Source organism: Oncorhynchus mykiss, chromosome 21, assembly GCF_013265735.2.
Source record: "Oncorhynchus mykiss isolate Arlee chromosome 21, USDA_OmykA_1.1, whole genome shotgun sequence".
NCBI classification, from domain to species: Eukaryota; Metazoa; Chordata; class Actinopteri; order Salmoniformes; family Salmonidae; genus Oncorhynchus; species Oncorhynchus mykiss.
This window is the reverse complement of record NC_048585.1, coordinates 60,256,488-60,276,719: the sequence shown is the minus strand read 5'-3', so window position 1 is coordinate 60,276,719 and position 20,232 is coordinate 60,256,488. Positions and strand designations below refer to the sequence as shown.

Here is a 20,232-nt window from a genome sequence, read left to right as displayed (position 1 = left end):
GTCTCAGGTTGTGTTAACTATAGTCTGCTGTAGGGTCCCAGGTTGTGTTAACTATAGTCTGCTGTAGGGTCCCAGGTTGTGTTAACTATAGTCTGCTGTAGGGTCCCAGGTTGTGTTAACTATAATCTGCTGTAGGGGGAGTCTCAGGTTGTGTTAACTATAGTCTGCTGTAGGGTCTCAGGTTGTGTTAACTATAGTCTGCTGTAGGGGGGGGGGGGGGTCTCAGGTTGTGTTAACTATAGTCTGCTGTAGGGTCCCAGGTTGTGTTAACTACAGTCTGCTGTAGGGGGAGTCTCAGGTTGTGTTAACTATAGTCTGCTGTAGGGTCCCAGGTTGTGTTAACTACAGTCTGCTGTAGGGGGAGTCTCAGGTTGTGTTAACTATAGTCTGCTGTAGGGTCCCAGGTTGTGTTAACTACAGTCTGCTGTAGGGGGAGTCTCAGGTTGTGTTAACTATATTCTGCTATAGGGTCCCAGGTTGTGTTAACTATAGTCTGCTGTAGGGGGGGTCTCAGGTTGTATTAACTATAGTCTGCTGTAGGGGGGGTCTCAGGTTGTATTAACTATAGTCTGCTGTAGGGTCTCAGGTTGTATTAACTATAGTCTGCTGTAGGGGGGGTCTCAGGTTGTATTAACTATAGTCTGCTGTAGGGTCTCAGGTTGTGTTAACTATAGTCTGCTGTAGGGTCTCAGGTTGTGTTAACTATAGTCTGCTGTAGGGTCCCAGGTTGTGTTAACTATAGTCTGCTGTAGGGTCCCAGGTTGTATTAACTACAGTCTGCTGTAGGGTCCCAGGTTGTGTTAACTATAATCTGCTGTAGGGTCCCAGGTTGTGTTAACTATAGTCTGCTGTAGGGTCCCAGGTTGTGTTAACTATAGTCTGCTGTAGGGTCCCAGGTTGTGTTAACTATAGTCTGCTGTAGGGTCTCAGGTTGTATTAACTATAGTCTGCTGTAGTTAGCTCGGTGCTAGTTAGCTCCTCAATAACATGGCCAGCTAAACCAGCAGGTTAACGTGCCGAAATAGGCCTTAAATACATTAAGTTAAATATATACATAGTCTCATTCGCTATTGACTTTGGGTTATGTGAACCCGTTTTCCAAAGACACTATTGTGTTATACAGTTTTAAACGCGTTTTTTATTTATTTTATAAACAAAGGAAGGAGACAAACCTGCTCTCGGAATATCTCTCAGACTGAGAAGAGATAGGAGAGCAGCACTCAACCCACTAGTTGTTATTTCCAAGAAAATAATTCAAAAATGGTATGTCCGAAGACCTCTCGTAATGCCGACCTTACTACAATGGCAGCAAATATTCGTATTAATTCACACAACACATCACACCTTTTTCTGATTTGAATGGTTTCGCCCAATACTCTCCGGTGAAATGCGGTGTTCTTTGAGATCGACATTGCGTGCGAGGTTGACGGAAACTACATTTTCACTTTGTCACACCTGTTCAGGAGCTGGCACCACTGTGAGATTCGGTCTCCAGTCTAGTCACATAGATAATGGTACTGCAAACCAGAGAAAGCGCGAGCATGCAGAGTGATGTTGTTGATTTGCTCCACCTCCCAGCACACCTTTTCCCATTTTATAAACTTTTTTGCGCATGTGCATGTTTGATTCAAATAGCCTACTCAACTGAATTTAAAGAAAAGTCACGGTACTTTTGAGAACCACAAGAACTCGTGTAACGTGTGTAACAGCTGTTGGATGATACGCACAGTTTTCCGGATAGTTGTCATATCGCGTTTAAGGTCTTATTCGGGATGAGCAGTTTACTGTGCGCCTTTGATATCTCAGTCATGAGTATCCCTGTGCCATGAATAAACAGAATATTCCCCATTTAAGTTAAAATGGAATAGTAACTGAAATATACTCTTGACTGTAGGCCTATAACCTCTCATGTAGCATAACATAACATTAACTCGTGCAGAATTATGTATTTCTTGCAGTAAAATGGTACAACAAATGTTAATTTAGTCTTGGGAACAAGAGTTGAGAATTTTTTGGGAGACAAAGCGAATCTCTGTGTAATGTGTTATCTTTGACACTGTTATGCAACGAGACGGGACCGATCTATCCACTGTTTTGGAGTTATTGCGTTTTCTTCCCGGGTCACTAAATGAAACAGACAATTTTACTGGTGTTCTGGGGCAACAAGTTACGACGGAAGAAATTCTGCATGTATCTAACTATAGTTGACCAACACATGTCGGAAATTATAAGACTATGGCCTAGTAAATGTCCGAAATTATAAACAGAAAGTTTTATGGAATTATGGTGGACTATACTGGTGCAGGTAGATCCGTTTTTGACGTAATTTGTTTGGCAATCAGATGAAAAAATCACAACACCCGTGCATGATATGTGAAACGGCCTCCGCGAAAAACAACAGTAAACGGGATAAGATGTTTACATGCCACAGCACACCATGTCTAAAATCTGCATATCCCAGGCATTTTATCCGGGTTTCTCAAGACCGGGATACATATATGCGGTCAACTCAAAAACGGAATACTTGATTATCCCGAATAATAACGGGATATTGGTGTACATGTAAACGTGGTCATTGACACTAAGTACCTAAAACGCCTATTGATTAGAGCTAGTATCTTCTGGTGGTGGTTGTTATAGGAGCCCTGAAACTAACTAAACGTTAACACGCATCGCTTGGGTTTGAAAATATAAGGAACGTATACTTTTATATAAGCTTGAAATAATTTTCACAAATGTAATTAAACTCACACCTTTAATATGGTTCCCATAAAGCACGTTACGGGGCTTGTTTATGGAAAACAGACGGAAGACCGTCAACTACATGTGCTGATAGTCGGTGTAAACGAAAGACAGATGCCACAATTTATGTTTATTGTTACTGTCGGCTGCAACTGTTAAACCCGGTTTAATCAGTGTACAGTAAGTGTTTATCTTGCATTTGTAGAATGTTACATGAACGGAGGAAAGTTTGATACAATCCGATTGCGCCATCTGTCGATGAGAATGCGACTGTAACGGTGAAAAATATATCTTGTATCAAGTAAAGACATGCTACAGTGTAGCTTCATGCACAAAATAATTATATCATGAACCCTTGAGCGAGGAACTTAACTCTCCGAAGCGCTGCAGCGGTATAAGGCACTGCATCTCAGTGCTCGAGGCGTCACTACAGACCCCGGTTCAATTCCAGGCTGTATCACAACCGGCCGTGATTGGGAGACCCATAGGGCGGCGCACAATTGGCCCAGTGTTTGTAGTGGGTTTGGCCAGGGTAGGCCGTCATTGTAAATAAGAATTAGTTCTTAACTGACTCGCCTAGTTAAATGAAGGTTAAATAAATAAAATGATTGCTCCTGTAAGTCGCTTCTGCTAAATGACGAACATGTAAATAAACTCGAGGTAGGAAGCCTACATGGAAACCAATTGTTAACCTTTTGTATAAATATTCACAATAACTGAAACACCGTTGGTTTACTTTCTCACTTTCAATTCATTATAATTAAATATTACGTCCGTAAACATGCGACTTTCAAAAGGGGTATTATTGTTTGCTATCTATTAGTCTACAAATGCGTAGCCCAATGATTTCCATAAATAGACCGTTATGCAACGGTTTTCCCTTATGCAAAGCAGGCTCCCATGTGCTGTTAACGTTCAGAATCGTCCCTCGGGAACAGAACGCATAAGTAGAGATTCCGTTGGATTCCACCAACAAGACCCAACAACGACCAACAGGAATCTACTGTCTCACAGACGTCTACACCCACCTACTCTCTATATTTCTCTCTCTCTCTCTCTCTCCCTCATCCACTCTTGCTCCCCTCTCTCTTTCTCTCTCCCCCCTCTGTCTATCACCTCTCCCTCACAAACACACACACACACACACAAGGCAGAAGACTGATACTTTACAGGAAACAGATTTAATATTGAGCAACAACCAACCTCACCATGATTGTCAAAGTAAGAGTCACTGAATATACAGCAGCATCCACAACCCACCACACCCATCAAACATACCCATCAAACACACCAGGAAAACAAGACCTTAAACAAGTCAAATTGGCAACAAGGGAAGAAAGTCTTTGAAATGCCGCATTCAAGACAACTCGGAAAATCAGAACCTCAAGAGTTCAAATTTGCATACGTTTTTTTTTTTTTTTTTTAATTAGCGCTTCCAATTGGTTGATTATGATACTTTCCTAGTGGAACCAAAAATTGGACCTAATTTTTCTACAACGAGTTTCCAAGTTGGAAATTTCCGAGTTTCCGAGTTCTGATACATATAATAAAATACAATTTGATACAAGTCACATTAGAATGATTGTAAAAAAAAAAAAAAAAAAAATATTCACAGAAAACATTCACCCCATTAATATAGTAATCATTCAAACACCTGTTCATAAATAGAAAAACCTCTTTATATATATATTTCAGTGTATATATTCTGTACCCTTTTGGTTGCCTTTCCCTTATGAGTAGTCAGGCACTTATACAGTATACACACATACACTGGCCAAGAATCAAGTGCCCGAAATCACACTCAAAAACAATAACAAAAAACACTTTTATAGGAAAAAAAATATATGAAAACAACCAGAACAAGTTCAAACACATTGATATGAAAAGGATAATAAATGTTTCTATACATTAACCCCACTAAAAGAAAACATATCAAAACCAACAGCATTATATAGTGGAGTGTATTCTAACCTGAGAATCAGTATGTAAATCCTATACAATCTTAGGCCTGGTACCAGATCTGTGTATTGTCTAGGCCAATTCTATGGATTTAGTCTTGTCAAACACCACAGGAGATGGCTGTATAGCACAAACAGATCTGGGACCAGGCTATAGTGGAGTGGAGATGGCTATATAGCACAAACAGACCTGGGACCAGGCTATAGTGGAGGGGAGATGGCTATATAGGACAAACAGACCTGGGACCAGGCTATAGTGGAGGGGAGATGGCTATGCAACACAAACAGACCTGGGACCAGGCTATAGTGGAATGGTTTGGCTATATAGCACAAACAGATCTGGGACCAGGCTATAGTGGAGGGGAGATGGCTATACAGCACAAACAGACCTGGGACCAGGCTATAGTGGAGTGGAGATGGCCATATAGCACAAACAGACCTGGGACCAGGCTATAGTGGAGGGGAGATGGCTATATAGGGCAAACAGACCTGGGACCAGGCTATAGTGGAATGGTTTGGCTATATAGCACAAACAGATCTGGGACCAAGCTATAGTGGAGGGGAGATGGCTATACGGCACAAACAGACCTGGGACCAGGCTATAGTGGAGGGGAGATGGCTATACGGCACAAACAGACCTGGGACCAGGCTATAGTGGAGGGGAGATGGCTATATAGGACAAACAGACCTGGGACCAGGCTATAGTGGAGGGGAGATGGCTATACAACACAAACAGACCTGGGACCAGGCTATAGTGGAGGGGAGATGGCTATGCAACACAAACAGACCTGGGACCAGGCTATAGTGGAGTGGTTTGGCTATATAGCACAAACAGATCTGGGACCAGGCTATAGTGGAGGGGAGATGGCTATATAGCACAAACAGACCTGGGACCAGGCTATAGTGGAGGGGAGATGGCTATACAGCACAAACAGACCTGGGACCAGGCTATAGTGGAGGGGAGATGGCTATACAACACAAACAGACCTGGGACCAGGCTATAGTGGAGGGGAGATGGCTATATAGCACAAACAGACCTGGGACCAGGCTAGAATAATCTCACTGTGCTTTTCCAGTATGCAAGTAGTAATCTCTTCTGTAGAAGTTGGATCCTTTCCAAGTCCTATTGGATATGAATGTAAACATGACCAGCACTTTGTTTCACAATCTCTTTCTATCAACAGTCGTTACAGTTGTATAAGACAAGGGTTAGGGGTCAATTCCATTTCAATTGTACAGTTATTGACTGTAATTGAAAAGGAATTGAGGCCAACCTTGGTATTGCAGTAGATACAACATGTTACAGTAGTACTACAGTGTACCGTAGTTGTGCAAAAGATTTCCTATAAACCACCATTTGGAACTTTCAGGAGTGTAAACCCCAAAACAAACATTGGTTATTTTCATCAATCAAATGCATAATAGCATTAAAACACACTGTATAAATTCATAGCAAAGTACATATTTAAATATATTAATCCCTTTACTGAATATATAGAGTTGTGTTTTTTTGTGTGTTTTTTTTGTACAGATAATCTACATCGGTTGGAGAGTTCCAGGTGAAAGCCAGAATAATCTCAAACTGGGCATAATCTCAATCCTAATCTCAACAGGTCTCATATTTAAAATGGACGTTCCCTTAACGTTTCAGATTTACCCGACGACAGTTTCGACCAAGACAACCGTTGTGTTCCTGCCCTTCCCCTCTCCTTCAGCCCCTTCTTTCTACTGCACCCCAGACCCTGTAGTATCATCACTATCCTGATCATTCGAAAGCGGCGACCCAGGCATCGACTCCTCCCCCTCTGCCCCTCTCCCCCCTTTCAGCCCCTTCCCCCTCAGGAAGGCGGAGTTGGGATGGAGGGCGTGGTAGTGTTTGAGCAGTGTATCCTGGGAAGGGGCGGTGTGGCCACACTCCTCGCAGACGTAGAGTTTGTTGCGTCTCTCTTTATAGGCGTACTGCAGGGTCACACCGTGGATCTTCTTCATGTGAGACTCTAGAGAGCAGCGCTGGGTGAAGGCCTTGTCACACAGAGAGCACTTGTAGGGACGCACTCCTAGAGAGAGATGGAGGGAGAGAAGGGTTAGAGTTGGAGGGAGAGAAGGGTTAGAGATGGAGAGAGAGAAGGGTTAGAGATGGAGAGGGAGAAGGGTTAGAGATGGAGGGAGAGAAGGGTTGGAGATGGAGGGAGAGAAGGGTTAGAGATGGAGGGAGAGAAGGGTTAGAGATGGAGGGAGAGAAGGGTTAGAGATGGAGGGAGAGAAGGGTTAGAGATGGAGAGGGAGAAGGGTTAGAGATGGAGGGAGAGAAGGGTTGGAGATGGAGGGAGAGAAGGGTTAGAGATGGAGGGAGAGAAGGGTTAGAGTTGGAGGGAGAGAAGGGTTAGAGATGGAGAGAGAGAAGGGTTAGAGTTGGAGGGAGAGAAGGGTTAGAGATGGAGGGAGAGAAGGGTTGGAGATGGAGGGAGAGAAGGGTTAGAGATGGAGGGAGAGAAGGGTTAGAGATGGAGAGGGAGAAGGGTTAGAGATGGAGGGAGAGAAGGGTTAGAGATGGAGAGGGAGAAGGGTTAGAGATGGAGGGAGAGAAGGGTTAGAGATGGAGAGGGAGAAGGGTTAGAGATGGAGAGAGAGAAGGGTTAGAGATGGAGAGAGAGAAGGGTTAGAGATGGAGAGGGAGAAGGGTTAGAGATGGAGAGGGAGAAGGGTTAGAGATGGAGAGGGAGAAGGGTTAGAGATAGAGGGGGAGAAGGGTTCGAGATGGAGGGGGAGAAGGGTTAGAGATAGAGAGAGAGAAGGGTTGGAGATGGAGGGGGAGAAGGGTTAGAGATGGAGAGGGAGAAGGGTTAGAGATGGAGGGAGAGAAGGGTTCGAGATGGAGGGGGAGAAGGGTTAGAGATGGAGAAAGAGAAGGGTTAGAGATGGAGAAAGAGAAGGGTTAGAGATGGAGAGAGAGAAGGGTTAGAGATGGAGAAAGAGAAGGGTTAGAGATGGAGGGAGAGAAGGGTTGGAGATGGAGAGAGAGAAGGGTTAGAGATGGAGGGGGAGAAGGGTTAGAGATGGAGAGAGAGAAGGGTTAGAGATGGAGGGGGAGAAGGGTTAGAGATGAGGGAGAGAAGGGTTAGAGATGGAGGGAGAGAAGGGTTAGAGATGGAGAAAGAGAAGGGTTAGAGATGGAGAAAGAGAAGGGTTAGAGATGGGGGGGAGAAGGGTTGGAGATGGAGAGAGAGAAGGGTTAGAGATGGAGGGGGAGAAGGGTTAGAGATGGAGGGGGAGAAGGGTTAGAGATGGAGAGAGAGAAGGGTTAGAGATGGAGAGAGAGAAGGGTTAGAGATGGAGAGAGAGAAGGGTTCGAGATGGAGGGAGAGAAGGGTTAGAGATGGAGAGAGAGAAGGGTTAGAGATGGAGAGAGAGAAGGGTTAGAGATGGAGAGAGAGAAGGGTTAGAGATGGAGAGAGAGAAGGGTTAGAGATGGAGAGGGAGAAGGGTTAGAGATGGAGGGAGAGAAGGGTTAGAGATGGAGAGAGAGAAGGGTTAGAGATGGAGAGGGAGAAGGGTTAGAGATGGAGAGGGAGAAGGGTTAGAGATGGAGGGGGAGAAGGGTTAGAGATGGAGAGAGAGAAGGGTTAGAGATGGAGAGAGAGAAGGGTTCGAGATGGAGGGAGAGAAGGGTTAGAGATGGAGGGAGAGAAGCGGGAATGAGAGGAGATGGAGTAGCACTAGGTGGAGAGAGGGGGAGTGGGGTGGTTGGTGGGTGGAGTGAAAGGTAGGTAGGGTGGAGTGGTTACTGGTTGGTGTGGTGTATTGGTGAGTCTGTTCGGCTTTCTGTCCGTGCTCCTGTATGTGTGACCTACCTGTGTGTGTCCTACCTGTGTGTGTGTGTGTGTGTGTGTGTGTGTGTGTGTGTGTGTCCTACCTGTGTGTGTATGTGTGTGTATGTGTGTGTGTGTGTGACCTACCTGTGTGTGTTCTGACGTGTCTCTTCAGGTCGAAGGTGTCGTTAAATCCTTTACCACAGTGGTTACACAGGTGTCTCTTAGTATCACTGTGACACTTCAGGTGTCGGTTCAACATCCTCTGGTACTGGAACACCTTCTGACACATCTGATGGGTTACACAGGAACAGGAGAGAGAGACGGGTTAGGGAGGAAGAGGAGAGAGAGGTGGGTTAGGGAGGAAGAGGAGAGAGAGGTGGGTTAGGGAGGAAGAGGAGAGAGAGATGGGTTTGGGAGGAAGAGGAGAGAGAGATGGGTTAGGGAGGAAGAGGAGAGAGAGATGGGTTAGGGAGGAAGAGGAGAGAGAGATGGGTTAGGGAGGAAGAGATGGGTTTGGGAGGAAGAGGAGAAAGAGATGGGCTAGGGAGGAAGACATGGAGAGAGAGATGGGCTACAGAGGAATAGATAGATGGATTAGAGATGGAGGAAGATAAGAGATGGTTACAGAGGAAGAGAAAGATGGATGATTAGAGATGAGTAAAGAGAGGGTGAAAGCTCTTCTGGCATAGCTGATAGAAAGATGGAGAGAATGGGTTAGAAGGGAGAGGGGGATTATGACAGGATGGAGAGAATGGCTTAGAAGGGAGAGGAGGATTGAGACAGGGATGGACAGAATAGGTTAGAAGGGAGAGGAGGATTGAGACAGGGATGGACAGAATGGGTTAGAAGGGAGAGAGGGTCGTGACATACCTTGCACACAAACGACGCCTGAGCACCTGTCCCTGACTTCGTTACTGTGGAGACCAGGGCAGTAGGGGACGTCGTCAAGGAAACAGGTGTGGTGGTGATTTCGGGGATGGAAGGCTGGGGAGGTATTGGAATCTGACTGGGTAGCTCACCTGTAGTCACCTATAGAAGAGACAGAGATAAAGAGAGAGAGAATGGGATAAAGGGAGAGAGATGGAGAGAATGGGATAAAGAGAGAGAGATGGAGAGAATGGGATAAAGAGAGAGAGATGGAGAGAATGGGATAAAGAGAGAGATGGAGAGAATGGGATAAAGAGAGAGATGGAGAGAATGGGATAAAGAGAGAGATGGAGAGAATGGGATAGAAGAGGGATTGAGAAGGAGAATGGGATGGAAGAGAGAGATGGAGAGAATGGGATAAAGAGAGAGATGGAGAGAATGGGATAGAAGAGAGAGAGGGAGAGAATGGGATAACGAGAGAGAGGGAGAGAATGGGATAAAGAGAGAGAGGGAGAGAATGGGATAAAGAGAGAGAGGGAGAGAATGGGATAAAGAGAGAGAGATGGAGAGAATGGGATAAAGAGAAAGAGATGGAGAGAATGGGATAAAGAGAGAGATGGAGAGAATGGGATAAAGAGAGAGATGGAGAGAATGGGATAAAGAGAGAGATGAAGAGAATGGGATAGAAGAGGGATTGAGAAGGAGAATGGGATGGAAGAGAGAGATGGAGAGAATGGGATAAAGAGAGAGATGGAGAGAATGGGATAGAAGAGAGAGATGGAGAGAATGGGATAACGAGAGATGGAGAGAATGGGATAACGAGAGATGGAGAGAATGGGTAGAAAGAGAGAGAGATGGAGAAGATGGGATAACGAGAGAGATGGAGAGAATGGGATGGAAGAGGGATTGAGAAGGATGGGATAAAGAGAGAGAGATGGAGAAGATGGGATAGAAGAGGGATTGAGAAGGATGGGGTGAGAGAGAGATGGAGAAGATGGGATAGAAGAGGGATTGAGTAGGATGGGGTGAGAGAGAGATGGAGAAGATGGGATAGAAGAGGGATTGAGAAGGATGTGGTGAGAGAGAGAGATGGAGAAGATGGGATGGAAGAGGGATTGAGAAGGATGGGATAAAGAGAGAGATGGAGAAGATGGGATAGAAGAGGGATTGAGAAGGATGGGATAAAGAGAGAGAGATGGAGAAGATGGGATAGAAGAGGGATTGAGAAGGAGAATGGGATGGAAGAGAGAGATGGAGAGAATGGGATAGAAGAGGGATTGAGAAGGATGTGGTGAGAGAGAGAATAAAAAAAGTTGGTCACCGGCGATAATTGGGGTCTTATATTCTCAGAAAACCAAACACGATTACATAACTAAAAATACATTTTAAAAAAGACCCCCCCCCCCCCCCCCCCCCCCATTATTCTCAAAATGCCTCAGTCACTCACCTTGATTTTGGAGCGGACATAGGTGCTGCTCTGTGCCCTCCTCTTCACCTCTAACCCCGTGACCTCTAACTCCCGACCAGGGCTCTGGGGTTGACCCAGCACCGTGCACGAGGGCATCTCCGCTGTAGGGGTCATCACGCTGCGCACCGAGTGTGTGTATTTGGTGTATTCGTAGTGCGTTGTCGTGGCGAGACGGGGGGCGGTCTCTGCTGGACTGGCTTCAGTTTCCTCCAATAAGGGCACGGGGAAGACAGACACTAAAATGGACAGAGAGAGAAAGGATACGATATAAGAATATATATATATATATAAATAAAATATATAACTTAAGAATTGGATTCATTATGGCACAGTCACGCACACTAGAAGGACAGAGAGAGAAAGTTGAAGATAAGAGCGTGGGTGGTGTCTAATTGTCTGTTTAAAGTATGACAGAGAAGGCCCATGCCACACACACAGTCTAGTTACCGTTGGACCAGTCTGACCAGCCAGTCCAGAGACACAGGTTGGTTGCTATTACGCTCCTTACACACACACACACACACACACACACACACAGTATATGTGCCTCACTGCTCTGTGTGCACTCGTGTTAGTAGCAAAGGTTACTTATCCTATTCAATCGGTTACATACAATCTCTATTAGAAACACAGAGAAATTGTAAAGATTCACCGATGCCCATCGGTCACCGATTCAAATGCTTTAGATGCAAGTGCATCGGTCCTCGTTACCCCCCCCCCCCCCCCCAAAAAAAAACTGATCCTATAGCACGCATCGGTCAGGGAAAATAACCAGATTCAAACTCCCATCTCCGAAAATACCTCTCATCTTTTGTGACAACTGATTCAACTGCGTTGACAGACATGAGATCTATAAGTCATGTTATATGCTGAACAACTCCAGGTAATATCAGTAGCCTTTGTCAAACTGAGCACTGAGCTCAGCTTCGCATGCTGACCAGTGAGAAGTAGACGACCTGTTCCTGATCTCCTTCAGCATTCAAAATACTAAAATGGAAACACGTGATATTAGGCTTTATTAGTTGAGTGACAACCGATGTCATTTGCTAGGTAATTATTATCAATGGGATGTTTAAAAATTGTGTTTTACCAAGCTAGCAGAGATAAACTCATTTGTCTACACCTCCTAAAACCTTAACAGAGGTTACAATAGATTTTATTTAGATTGTTCACCATCAGCAATAGTTTTGGTTGTTTTGCTTTTAACAAATCAGTGTTTATGGTTATTTTTAGACATGAAACAATCAACTGTGTCCTGTATAACGAGGAGGTGGACTAGTAACCGGAAGGTTGCAAGTTCAAATCCCCGAGCTGACAAGGTACAAATCTGTCGTTCTGCCCCTGAACAGGCAGCTAACCCACTGTTCCTAGACCAGTTAACCCCACTGTTCCTAGACCAGTTAACCCACTGTTCCTAGACCAGTTAACCCACTGTTCCTAGACCAGTTAACCCACTGTTCCTAGACCAGTTAACCCACTGTTCCTAGACCAGTTAACCCACTGTTCCTAGACCAGTTAACCCACTGTTCCTAGACCAGTTAACCCACTGTTCCTAGACCAGTTAACCCACTGTTCCTAGACCAGTTAACCCACTGTTCCTAGACCAGTTAACCCACTGTTCCTAGACCGTCATTGAAAATAAGAAAATAAGAATGTGTTCTTAACTGACTTGCCTAGTTAAATAAAGGTGAAATAAAGGTTAAATAAAGGTTAAATAAAGGTTAAATAAAGGTAAAGTGAAATAAAGGTTAAATAAAGGTAAAATAAAATATGGCCGAAGCCAGAGGACAAAATCTCTCAGTAAAAACGTCCAAAATGTTCACAACCATTTGAATAGTGAGATGAGGGTGAAATCCAAAATTGTGCTATCTATTAATTGGCTATGTCATAGCTAATTTCTAAACAATAAATATTTATACATTACTAGCTCAAACTCTTAATCTGCAAAAATTACTGATTACTGATTTATTTTTATTTAACTAGGCAAGTCAGTTAAGAACAAATTCTTATTTTCAATGACGGCCTAGGAACAGTGGGTTAACTGCCTGTTCAGGGGCAGAACGACAGATTTGTACCTTGTCAGCTCTGGGATTTGAACTTGCAACCTTGCTAGTCCAAGGCTCTAACCACTAGGCTACCCTGCCACCCCCTGCTGCCCCACTGATAGTGGTAGTGGGTGGTAGATGGCTAATTCTCCCTTATGTCTGCTCAGGTGCCTACATAGTAAATTCACACACACACACACACACACACACCGCACAACTCAGACAGATCCATCAACAGCAGATTTGAATTTAGAATGGAAAATGAATGTGTTTGTACAGCAAATGTTAGTGCATCAAATCATATCACATCCAACCGAATCGGATTGATTTGTTCTCTAATCAAACCGAATCGGTTCAAACTGTTTACGTTCCCAAGCTAGAAAACCAAACAATGTTGCTCAAACGGAAGGGAGAACTAACAACGTCACTGACAACAACCAAAACTAAACAGCTGGGGTTTTAGGAGGGGTTCTTGAAAGACACTCATGGGGGGGTGTCCACTGGAAGTTGCCTAGCAACAACAACTGGAACCTGAAAGACACCCACCACCGCCCACTAAATTTACCCTGAAGACGAAAACAAAAATAAAAAAAACCCACACCAAACTTAAAGACAGGAAGCAAACCAAAAAGTGGAGCAAAACAGAAACAGAGAAGATCAGATAAAGGATTGTTTGTCTAGAAAATAAAATAGGGAGAGACAACTAAATGCTTTAACCAGTGGTGGAAAAAGTACCCAATTGTCATACTTGACTAAAAGATAACTTAATAGAAAATGACTCAAGTACAAGTCACCCAGTAAAATACTACTTGAGTAAAAGTCTAAAAGTATTTGGTTTTAAATATACTTAAGTATCAAAGGTAAATGTAACTGCAAAAATATACGTAAAAGTAAAAAAATTATTTCAAATTGCTTATATTAAGCAAACCATACGACACAATGCCATTTTTATGTGTCTACAGATACCCAGGGGCACACTCCAACACTCAGACATCATTTACAGATACCCAGGGGCACACTCCAACACTCAGACATCATGTACAGATACCCAGGGGCACACTCCAACACTCAGACATCATGTACAGATACCCAGGGGCACACTCCAACACTCAGACATCATGTACAGATACCCAGGGGCACACTCCAACACTCCAACACTCAGACATCATTTACAGATACCCAGGGGCACACTCCAACACTCCAACACTCAGACATCATGTACAGATACCCAGGGGCACACTCCAACACTCCAACACTCAGACATCATTTACAGATACCCAGGGGCACACTCCAACACTACAACACTCAGACATCATTTACAGATACCCAGGGGCACACTCCAACACTCAGACATCATTTACAGATACCCAGGGGCACACTCCAACACTACAACACTCAGACATCATTTACAGATACCCAGGGGCACACTCCAACACTCAGACATCATTTACAGATACCCAGGGGCACACTCCAACACTCAGACATCATTTACAGATACCCAGGGGCACACTCCAACACTCAGACATCATTTACAGATACCCAGGGGCACACTCCAACACTCAGACATCATTTACAGATACCCAGGGGCACACTCCAACACTCAGACATCATTTACAGATACCCAGGGGCACACTCCAACACTCAGACATCATGTACAGATACCCAGGGCACACTCCAACACTCAGACATAATTTACAGATACCCAGGGGCACACTCCAACACTCAGACATCATGTACAGATACCCAGGGGCACACTCCAACACTCAGACATCATTTACAGATACCCAGGGGCACACTCCAACACTCAGACATCATTTACAGATACCCAGGGGCACACTCCAACACTCAGACATCATTTACAGATACCCAGGGGCACACTCCAACACTCAGACATCATGTACAGATACCCAGGGGCACACTCCAACACTCAGACATCATTTACAGATACCCAGGGGCACACTCCAACACTCCAACACTCAGACATCATTTACAGATACCCAGGGGCACACTCCAACACTCCAACACTCAGACATCATTTACAGATACCCAGGGGCACACTCCAACACTACAACACTCAGACATCATTTACAGATACCCAGGGGCACACTCCAACACTCAGACATCATTTACAGATACCCAGGGGCACACTCCAACACTCCAACACTCAGACATCATGTACAGATACCCAGGGGCACACTCCAACACTCAGACATCATGTACAGATACCCAGGGGCACACTCCAACACTCAGACATCATGTACAGATACCCAGGGGCACACTCCAACACTCAGACATCATTTACAGATACCCAGGGGCACACTCCAACACTCAGACATCATGTACAGATACCCAGGGGCACACTCCAACACTCCAACACTCCAACACTCAGACATCATGTACAGATACCCAGGGGCACACTCCAACACTCAGACATCATTTACAGATACCCAGGGGCACACTCCAACACTCCAACACTCAGACATCATTTACAGATACCCAGGGGCACACTCCAACACTCCAACACTCAGACATCATGTACAGATACCCAGGGGCACACTCCAACACTCAGACATCATTTACAGATACCCAGGGGCACACTCCAACACTCCAACACTCAGACATCATTTACAGATACCCAGGGGCACACTCCAACACTCCAACACTCAGACATCATTTACAGATACCCAGGGGCACACTCCAACACTCCAACACTCAGACATAATTTACAGATACCCAGGGGCACACTCCAACACTCCAACACTCAGACATCATTTACAGATACCCAGGGGCACACTACAACACTCAGACATCATTTACAGATACCCAGGGGTACACTCCAACACTCCAACACTCAGACATCATTTACAAATGAAGCATTTGTGTTTAGTGGGTCCGCCAGTTGAGAGGCAGTAGGGATGTTCTCTTGATAAGTGTGTGAATTGGACCATTTTCCTGTCCTGCTAAGCATTCAACGACTACATTTGAGTGTCAGAGTGTCAGGGGGAAATGTATGGGGTAAAAAGTACATTATTTTCTTTAGGAATGTTGTAGTGAAGTAAAAGTTGTCAAAAAATATAAATAATAAAGTACAGATACCCCCCAAAAAACTACTTAAGTAGTACTTCAAAGTATTTTTACTTAAGTACTTTACACCCCTGGCATTAACTCTCAAGACAACTTATGCAGTGGGCCAGCCACTCTTAAATATCACCTGGGCCAGCACAGGTGAAACATCTTTGGACTAACGAGATGGACAAGCTAACATAAACTAACGAGGCGACACCAATCGGTGTGCCCTACGTGCTAAAAGTCCAACCTCAAAACCTAAATGAAAAAAATAAAATAAATCTGTAACAAACTAAACATTTATCGATAAGTATGGAATGGTCTTGCACATCCTTAGTTACTATTAATGATATTTGATCAGCAACGTTCCAATTTGACTGCATTACAAACACCTAGAGCCAGTAATTGTTTAAGTAAGTGTGTGTGTGTCTTGTAAAATCAGTAGATTTACATTTTTTACCACAAAAAAATATTTAACTCGGCAAATCAGTTAAGAAGAAAGCAACACTGGGACTCCCAATCATGGTCGGATGTGGTACAGCCTGGATTCGAACCAGGACTGTAGTGCCTCTTGCACTGAGATGCAACGCCTTAGACAGCTGCGCCACTCCGTATAGCACACAATGAATCTGTTGATTCTATAACAGGTCAGGAGACAATCGGATAACTCGCAAATCAGCATGCAAATTTATGAGAGCGAGAGCCATTGTTTTGTGTGGGTCATAACGGTATCCTTCCCGGTCGTCATATAGGAATAGGATGAAGTTGCGTTTAAAGTACCCGTTTTTTTAATGGCTCAACTGAAGCCATTTTTTACTTTAAATGATAACACACACACACACACTCACCCGATTAGACATGTTGGTGAGTTAATCTCGAGCTGTTTGCTCACCCCTCCCTTCTACACCAGCACCGCACGACTCCAGGCGAACAATGACTGTTCAGATATGATACTGATGATATTCGAAAACTTGGTTCAATCAATCGTCTTTGAAAAACGATGGTATGCTATCTAACAGTCTGAAACGAACAGTTTTTTAGAACTAATATAATTATATAAATTAAAAATAGTTTAGAACCTCGCCTGTAGAGAGACAGACAGAGAGAGAGTCAACAGTAGATCGGACCGTAATGCTGTAGTGTGCTGTGTTTGCTAAGGGTGTATGACCGTGTGTAGGGAGACGAAGGTAGTAGCCTAGCTGTAGTCCGTTACTTCACCCAGCATCTACTGGCCTAAACATTAACCAGAGCGCGGGGACGCGCACACACACAAGCTTCCCGCGCACTCAAGGAATAATTATTCTACCCAAGTTTGCACAGGCACTGTTATGCACCGGGTCTTTTTCTCAACTTGGAAAAAATATTTCCTGTTCTCTTTATTCATCGAAGCTACAAAGCTAAAATAAAACAATAGCTACTAAGCAAAGACGTTTCATAGTTTGTCTACTCTATACTTATATAATTATCTTGCTCAGAATTATTGGAGAGAAATGTGTATCCTAACCTATGCTAAACGGGTAACGGTGATAAACGCCATGGAAGCATTGTTTGGACAGTGATCACAGCTGTAGTTGGAGTGACAAGTCGAGGCGGTGGGGCAGGCAACTTCACATAGCTGGGTAATAACTAGGCTACTAGTGTTGTCACCTGAACGACTGCTGTTGTTTTGGCGCTTCACGCAATAACCTAAAGTTAAAATCTTTGGAGGTAAATAGCCCTCGATTTTAAAATGGTTTCATAAAAACGTGTTATACTAATCAAATAATGCACATCATCAAACACAACTTACTGAGAGGTTTGTTTTGTTTGTTATTCAAACCGTGTTTAATGTTTAAAAAAAAAACCTTAGTTCAGGAAGTGAATTCTAATCTAACGGTCAGTTTCAGCACCAACAGACCTTTAAAGGACGTAAAGGGTAATGATTAAAAGTTACCGGTGGTGGAGGAAGGGGGTCTCTCTCTCTCTCTCACACACACACACGGGGGGGAGGTAGGGGCAGGGAGTGGCGGAGTAACCCGTTAGGTTCAGTTATCTGATACCACAGCCCCTAACAATTAAACACCCCAGCGGCACAATGGCGATTGTTCTCAAGATCGCGAAAGAGAGACATACAATTAAAAGTACGTAGAATTTTGCATGGAGGAAATGCAATCGATGTGACTGGTTTGTCACAAAACAGCATCAAAGGGCTGAATTGGAGGTTAAACCTTCCTCAAAAAACAGTGGCAAAGATTCGGCTACTGTGCAGACTATGACTAAATAAATAAAATTAATTTTAGACTGCATGGCAAACAGTTCTAGTCTACACAGTAGGACTACATTGGTAATCTATTATTGCAAATCAAGATCCACTTGTTTTATGAAAGGGATTAGGCTGCCTATAGGTCAACCAAGGCACAGTCAAGATATGACAGGCCGTATGTATGGGTGAGGTAGATTGGGGCAGTGTTGCAACCGTATTCACACCTTCGCCAACAAGGAAACTACTCGGGTCTGAAGGTCGGACCGAAGGAGGTGTAACGGTGTCGTGGTTATCTTTGTGGCTCAAAATCGGAACAATGACACGCTATAAATTGGGCCTTGCCCCATTGCAAGGCAATGTGTCAACACTGAAACACATTAGCCTACCGTAAGACAGAAAGAAGTTACATAAAATCACAAAGAAAGTTGTTAAAAGTTCTCTTAGCCTATGATTTATCCTGGAATATGGCCTACAATGACATTGTAAAAAAAAAAAAGTTGCCAAAACTTCCCTACCCGATAGCCTACTGCTACAGAATGTAGCCTACTCTTTTGGATACATAATTGTAACAGTTTAAGATTGTGAGTTTAACACAAAAAAAAACGTTTCAATGTATCATGAATTATAGCCTAACAATTATTTAATCATGTCATGGAACGCTGATTTCCCGTTATTTTATTCTGTGCTGCTGGCCGTGCTCCACCGAAACAAAATGGTTCATTAACGGAACACCATCCTCGAGCTCTCTCACCTGGTATATATACGTCCCCGCGCTCGTCGTCTGGCAATTCGCTCCAGTTCCGCTTATAGGGCGAGTATCTCGCCTTCTTTACCAGGAAGGCTCGCGGCATGGTCGTTTTTTTTTACGGTTAAACTGTCCTCTTCGGTCAAGTTTCTGTAGAATCAATACGCTCCAGGTAAACTGGTGAAAAGAGTACTTCAAAAATATACCTTCCCCTCGTGAAAGAAAAAAAAAAACGGGAAGGATCGTTCCCTTCTCTTTCTTCCCGCAGTCCTCCCTCCTTTCTGTTCTCCACCTCTACAACAAACTTTGTAGCTCCGCAGTTTGTCTTCTATCCCGTTTTTCTTCTCTGTGCGTGTCCGTTCTTTTTCTCCCCAAGCCCACACACTCCACAAAAACAGCAATGACGTCGCTACAGGTGAGTTATCTTGTTCAGGTGTCCCCGTACTTCCAAGGTTACGTTCAATTCCTCGACTTAAAGTAACGGGAGTTTGTCAGGTAAGACTGCTGATATTCCGATTCAGCGCCACGCAACACGGTGAATTCAGAGGTTGGTCCATGCACGACACAGGTAGGCTAGTCCTTTCCTTTATTCAGGAAGCACAGGTACCAGCGCGCATGCGCCACAGACATAACGGTGACAAACCAAACCTGGGTTAGGCTACTTACTACCTGTTCGACCGGTTTCTTCTTTTTTTACTCACTCCCTCTTTCTCCATTCAGCTTCACGGTGACTAGGAGAAGAAGGGGTAGAAAATATATTGGAAAATGGAGGGGATAGGTAGGTTAGAGAACGATAGAGAACGACATGAGATAAATAGTTAGTTAGGGGGAAGAGTTTTTGGCGTAGTGATGCACCCGGTAACACAAGTTCAAATCCCCCAAGCTGACAAGGTACAAATCTGTCGTTCTGCCACTGTTCCTAGGCCGTCGTTGAAAATAAGAATTTGTTCTTAACTGACTTGCCAAGTTAAATAAAGATAAAATAAAAAAATATATATCTCAAGCACAGAATGCCACAGCCAACAGAGGCTGCACATTGGCATGCTCTTACCAACATAAATAGTGGGCGTTGAAACTACAATGGAAACTTCCATATCATTTGATTATCATAATACATGTACCCTACACCTTACCCTCAGGAGGACAAGATTATAGGCCTGCATGTTTGAAAGATCTCTGTAATCTCTGTCAGGTATATAGGAAAGACCATTAATCGCCCTCAAATGTGTGTGTTGTCCTGCCCCCCCCCCCCTCCTACTGTGTGTTTACAGACCCCCACTGTTAACC

The 20,232-nt window shown here is 44.1% G+C and overlaps 1 protein-coding gene across 3 annotated transcripts; it reads right to left on the bottom strand.

The window, feature by feature from the left end:
- Nucleotides 1-3,911: 3,911 nt before the first annotated feature.
- On the bottom strand, nt 3,912-19,539 carry LOC110500950 (putative transcription factor Ovo-like 1). Of its 3 annotated transcripts, none has more exons than XM_036958311.1 (7): nt 18,952-19,539; nt 10,827-11,083; nt 9,383-9,541; nt 8,657-8,801; nt 5,738-6,757; nt 5,190-5,388; nt 3,912-4,990 (listed from the first exon to the last, which is right to left on the bottom strand). In XM_036958311.1, exons 1-5 carry the CDS (start codon nt 19,049-19,051, stop codon nt 6,426-6,428), a joined length of 993 nt encoding a protein of 330 aa, XP_036814206.1. In that variant the 5' UTR covers nt 19,052-19,539; the 3' UTR covers nt 3,912-4,990; nt 5,190-5,388; nt 5,738-6,425. The 3 variants fall into 3 exon arrangements, with proteins under 3 accessions (XP_036814206.1, XP_036814207.1, XP_036814208.1); XM_036958312.1 differs by having other exon boundaries at nt 3,912-4,940; XM_036958313.1 differs by lacking the exon at nt 3,912-4,990 and having other exon boundaries at nt 5,033-5,238; nt 5,289-5,388.
- Nucleotides 19,540-20,232: the final 693 nt, after the last annotated feature.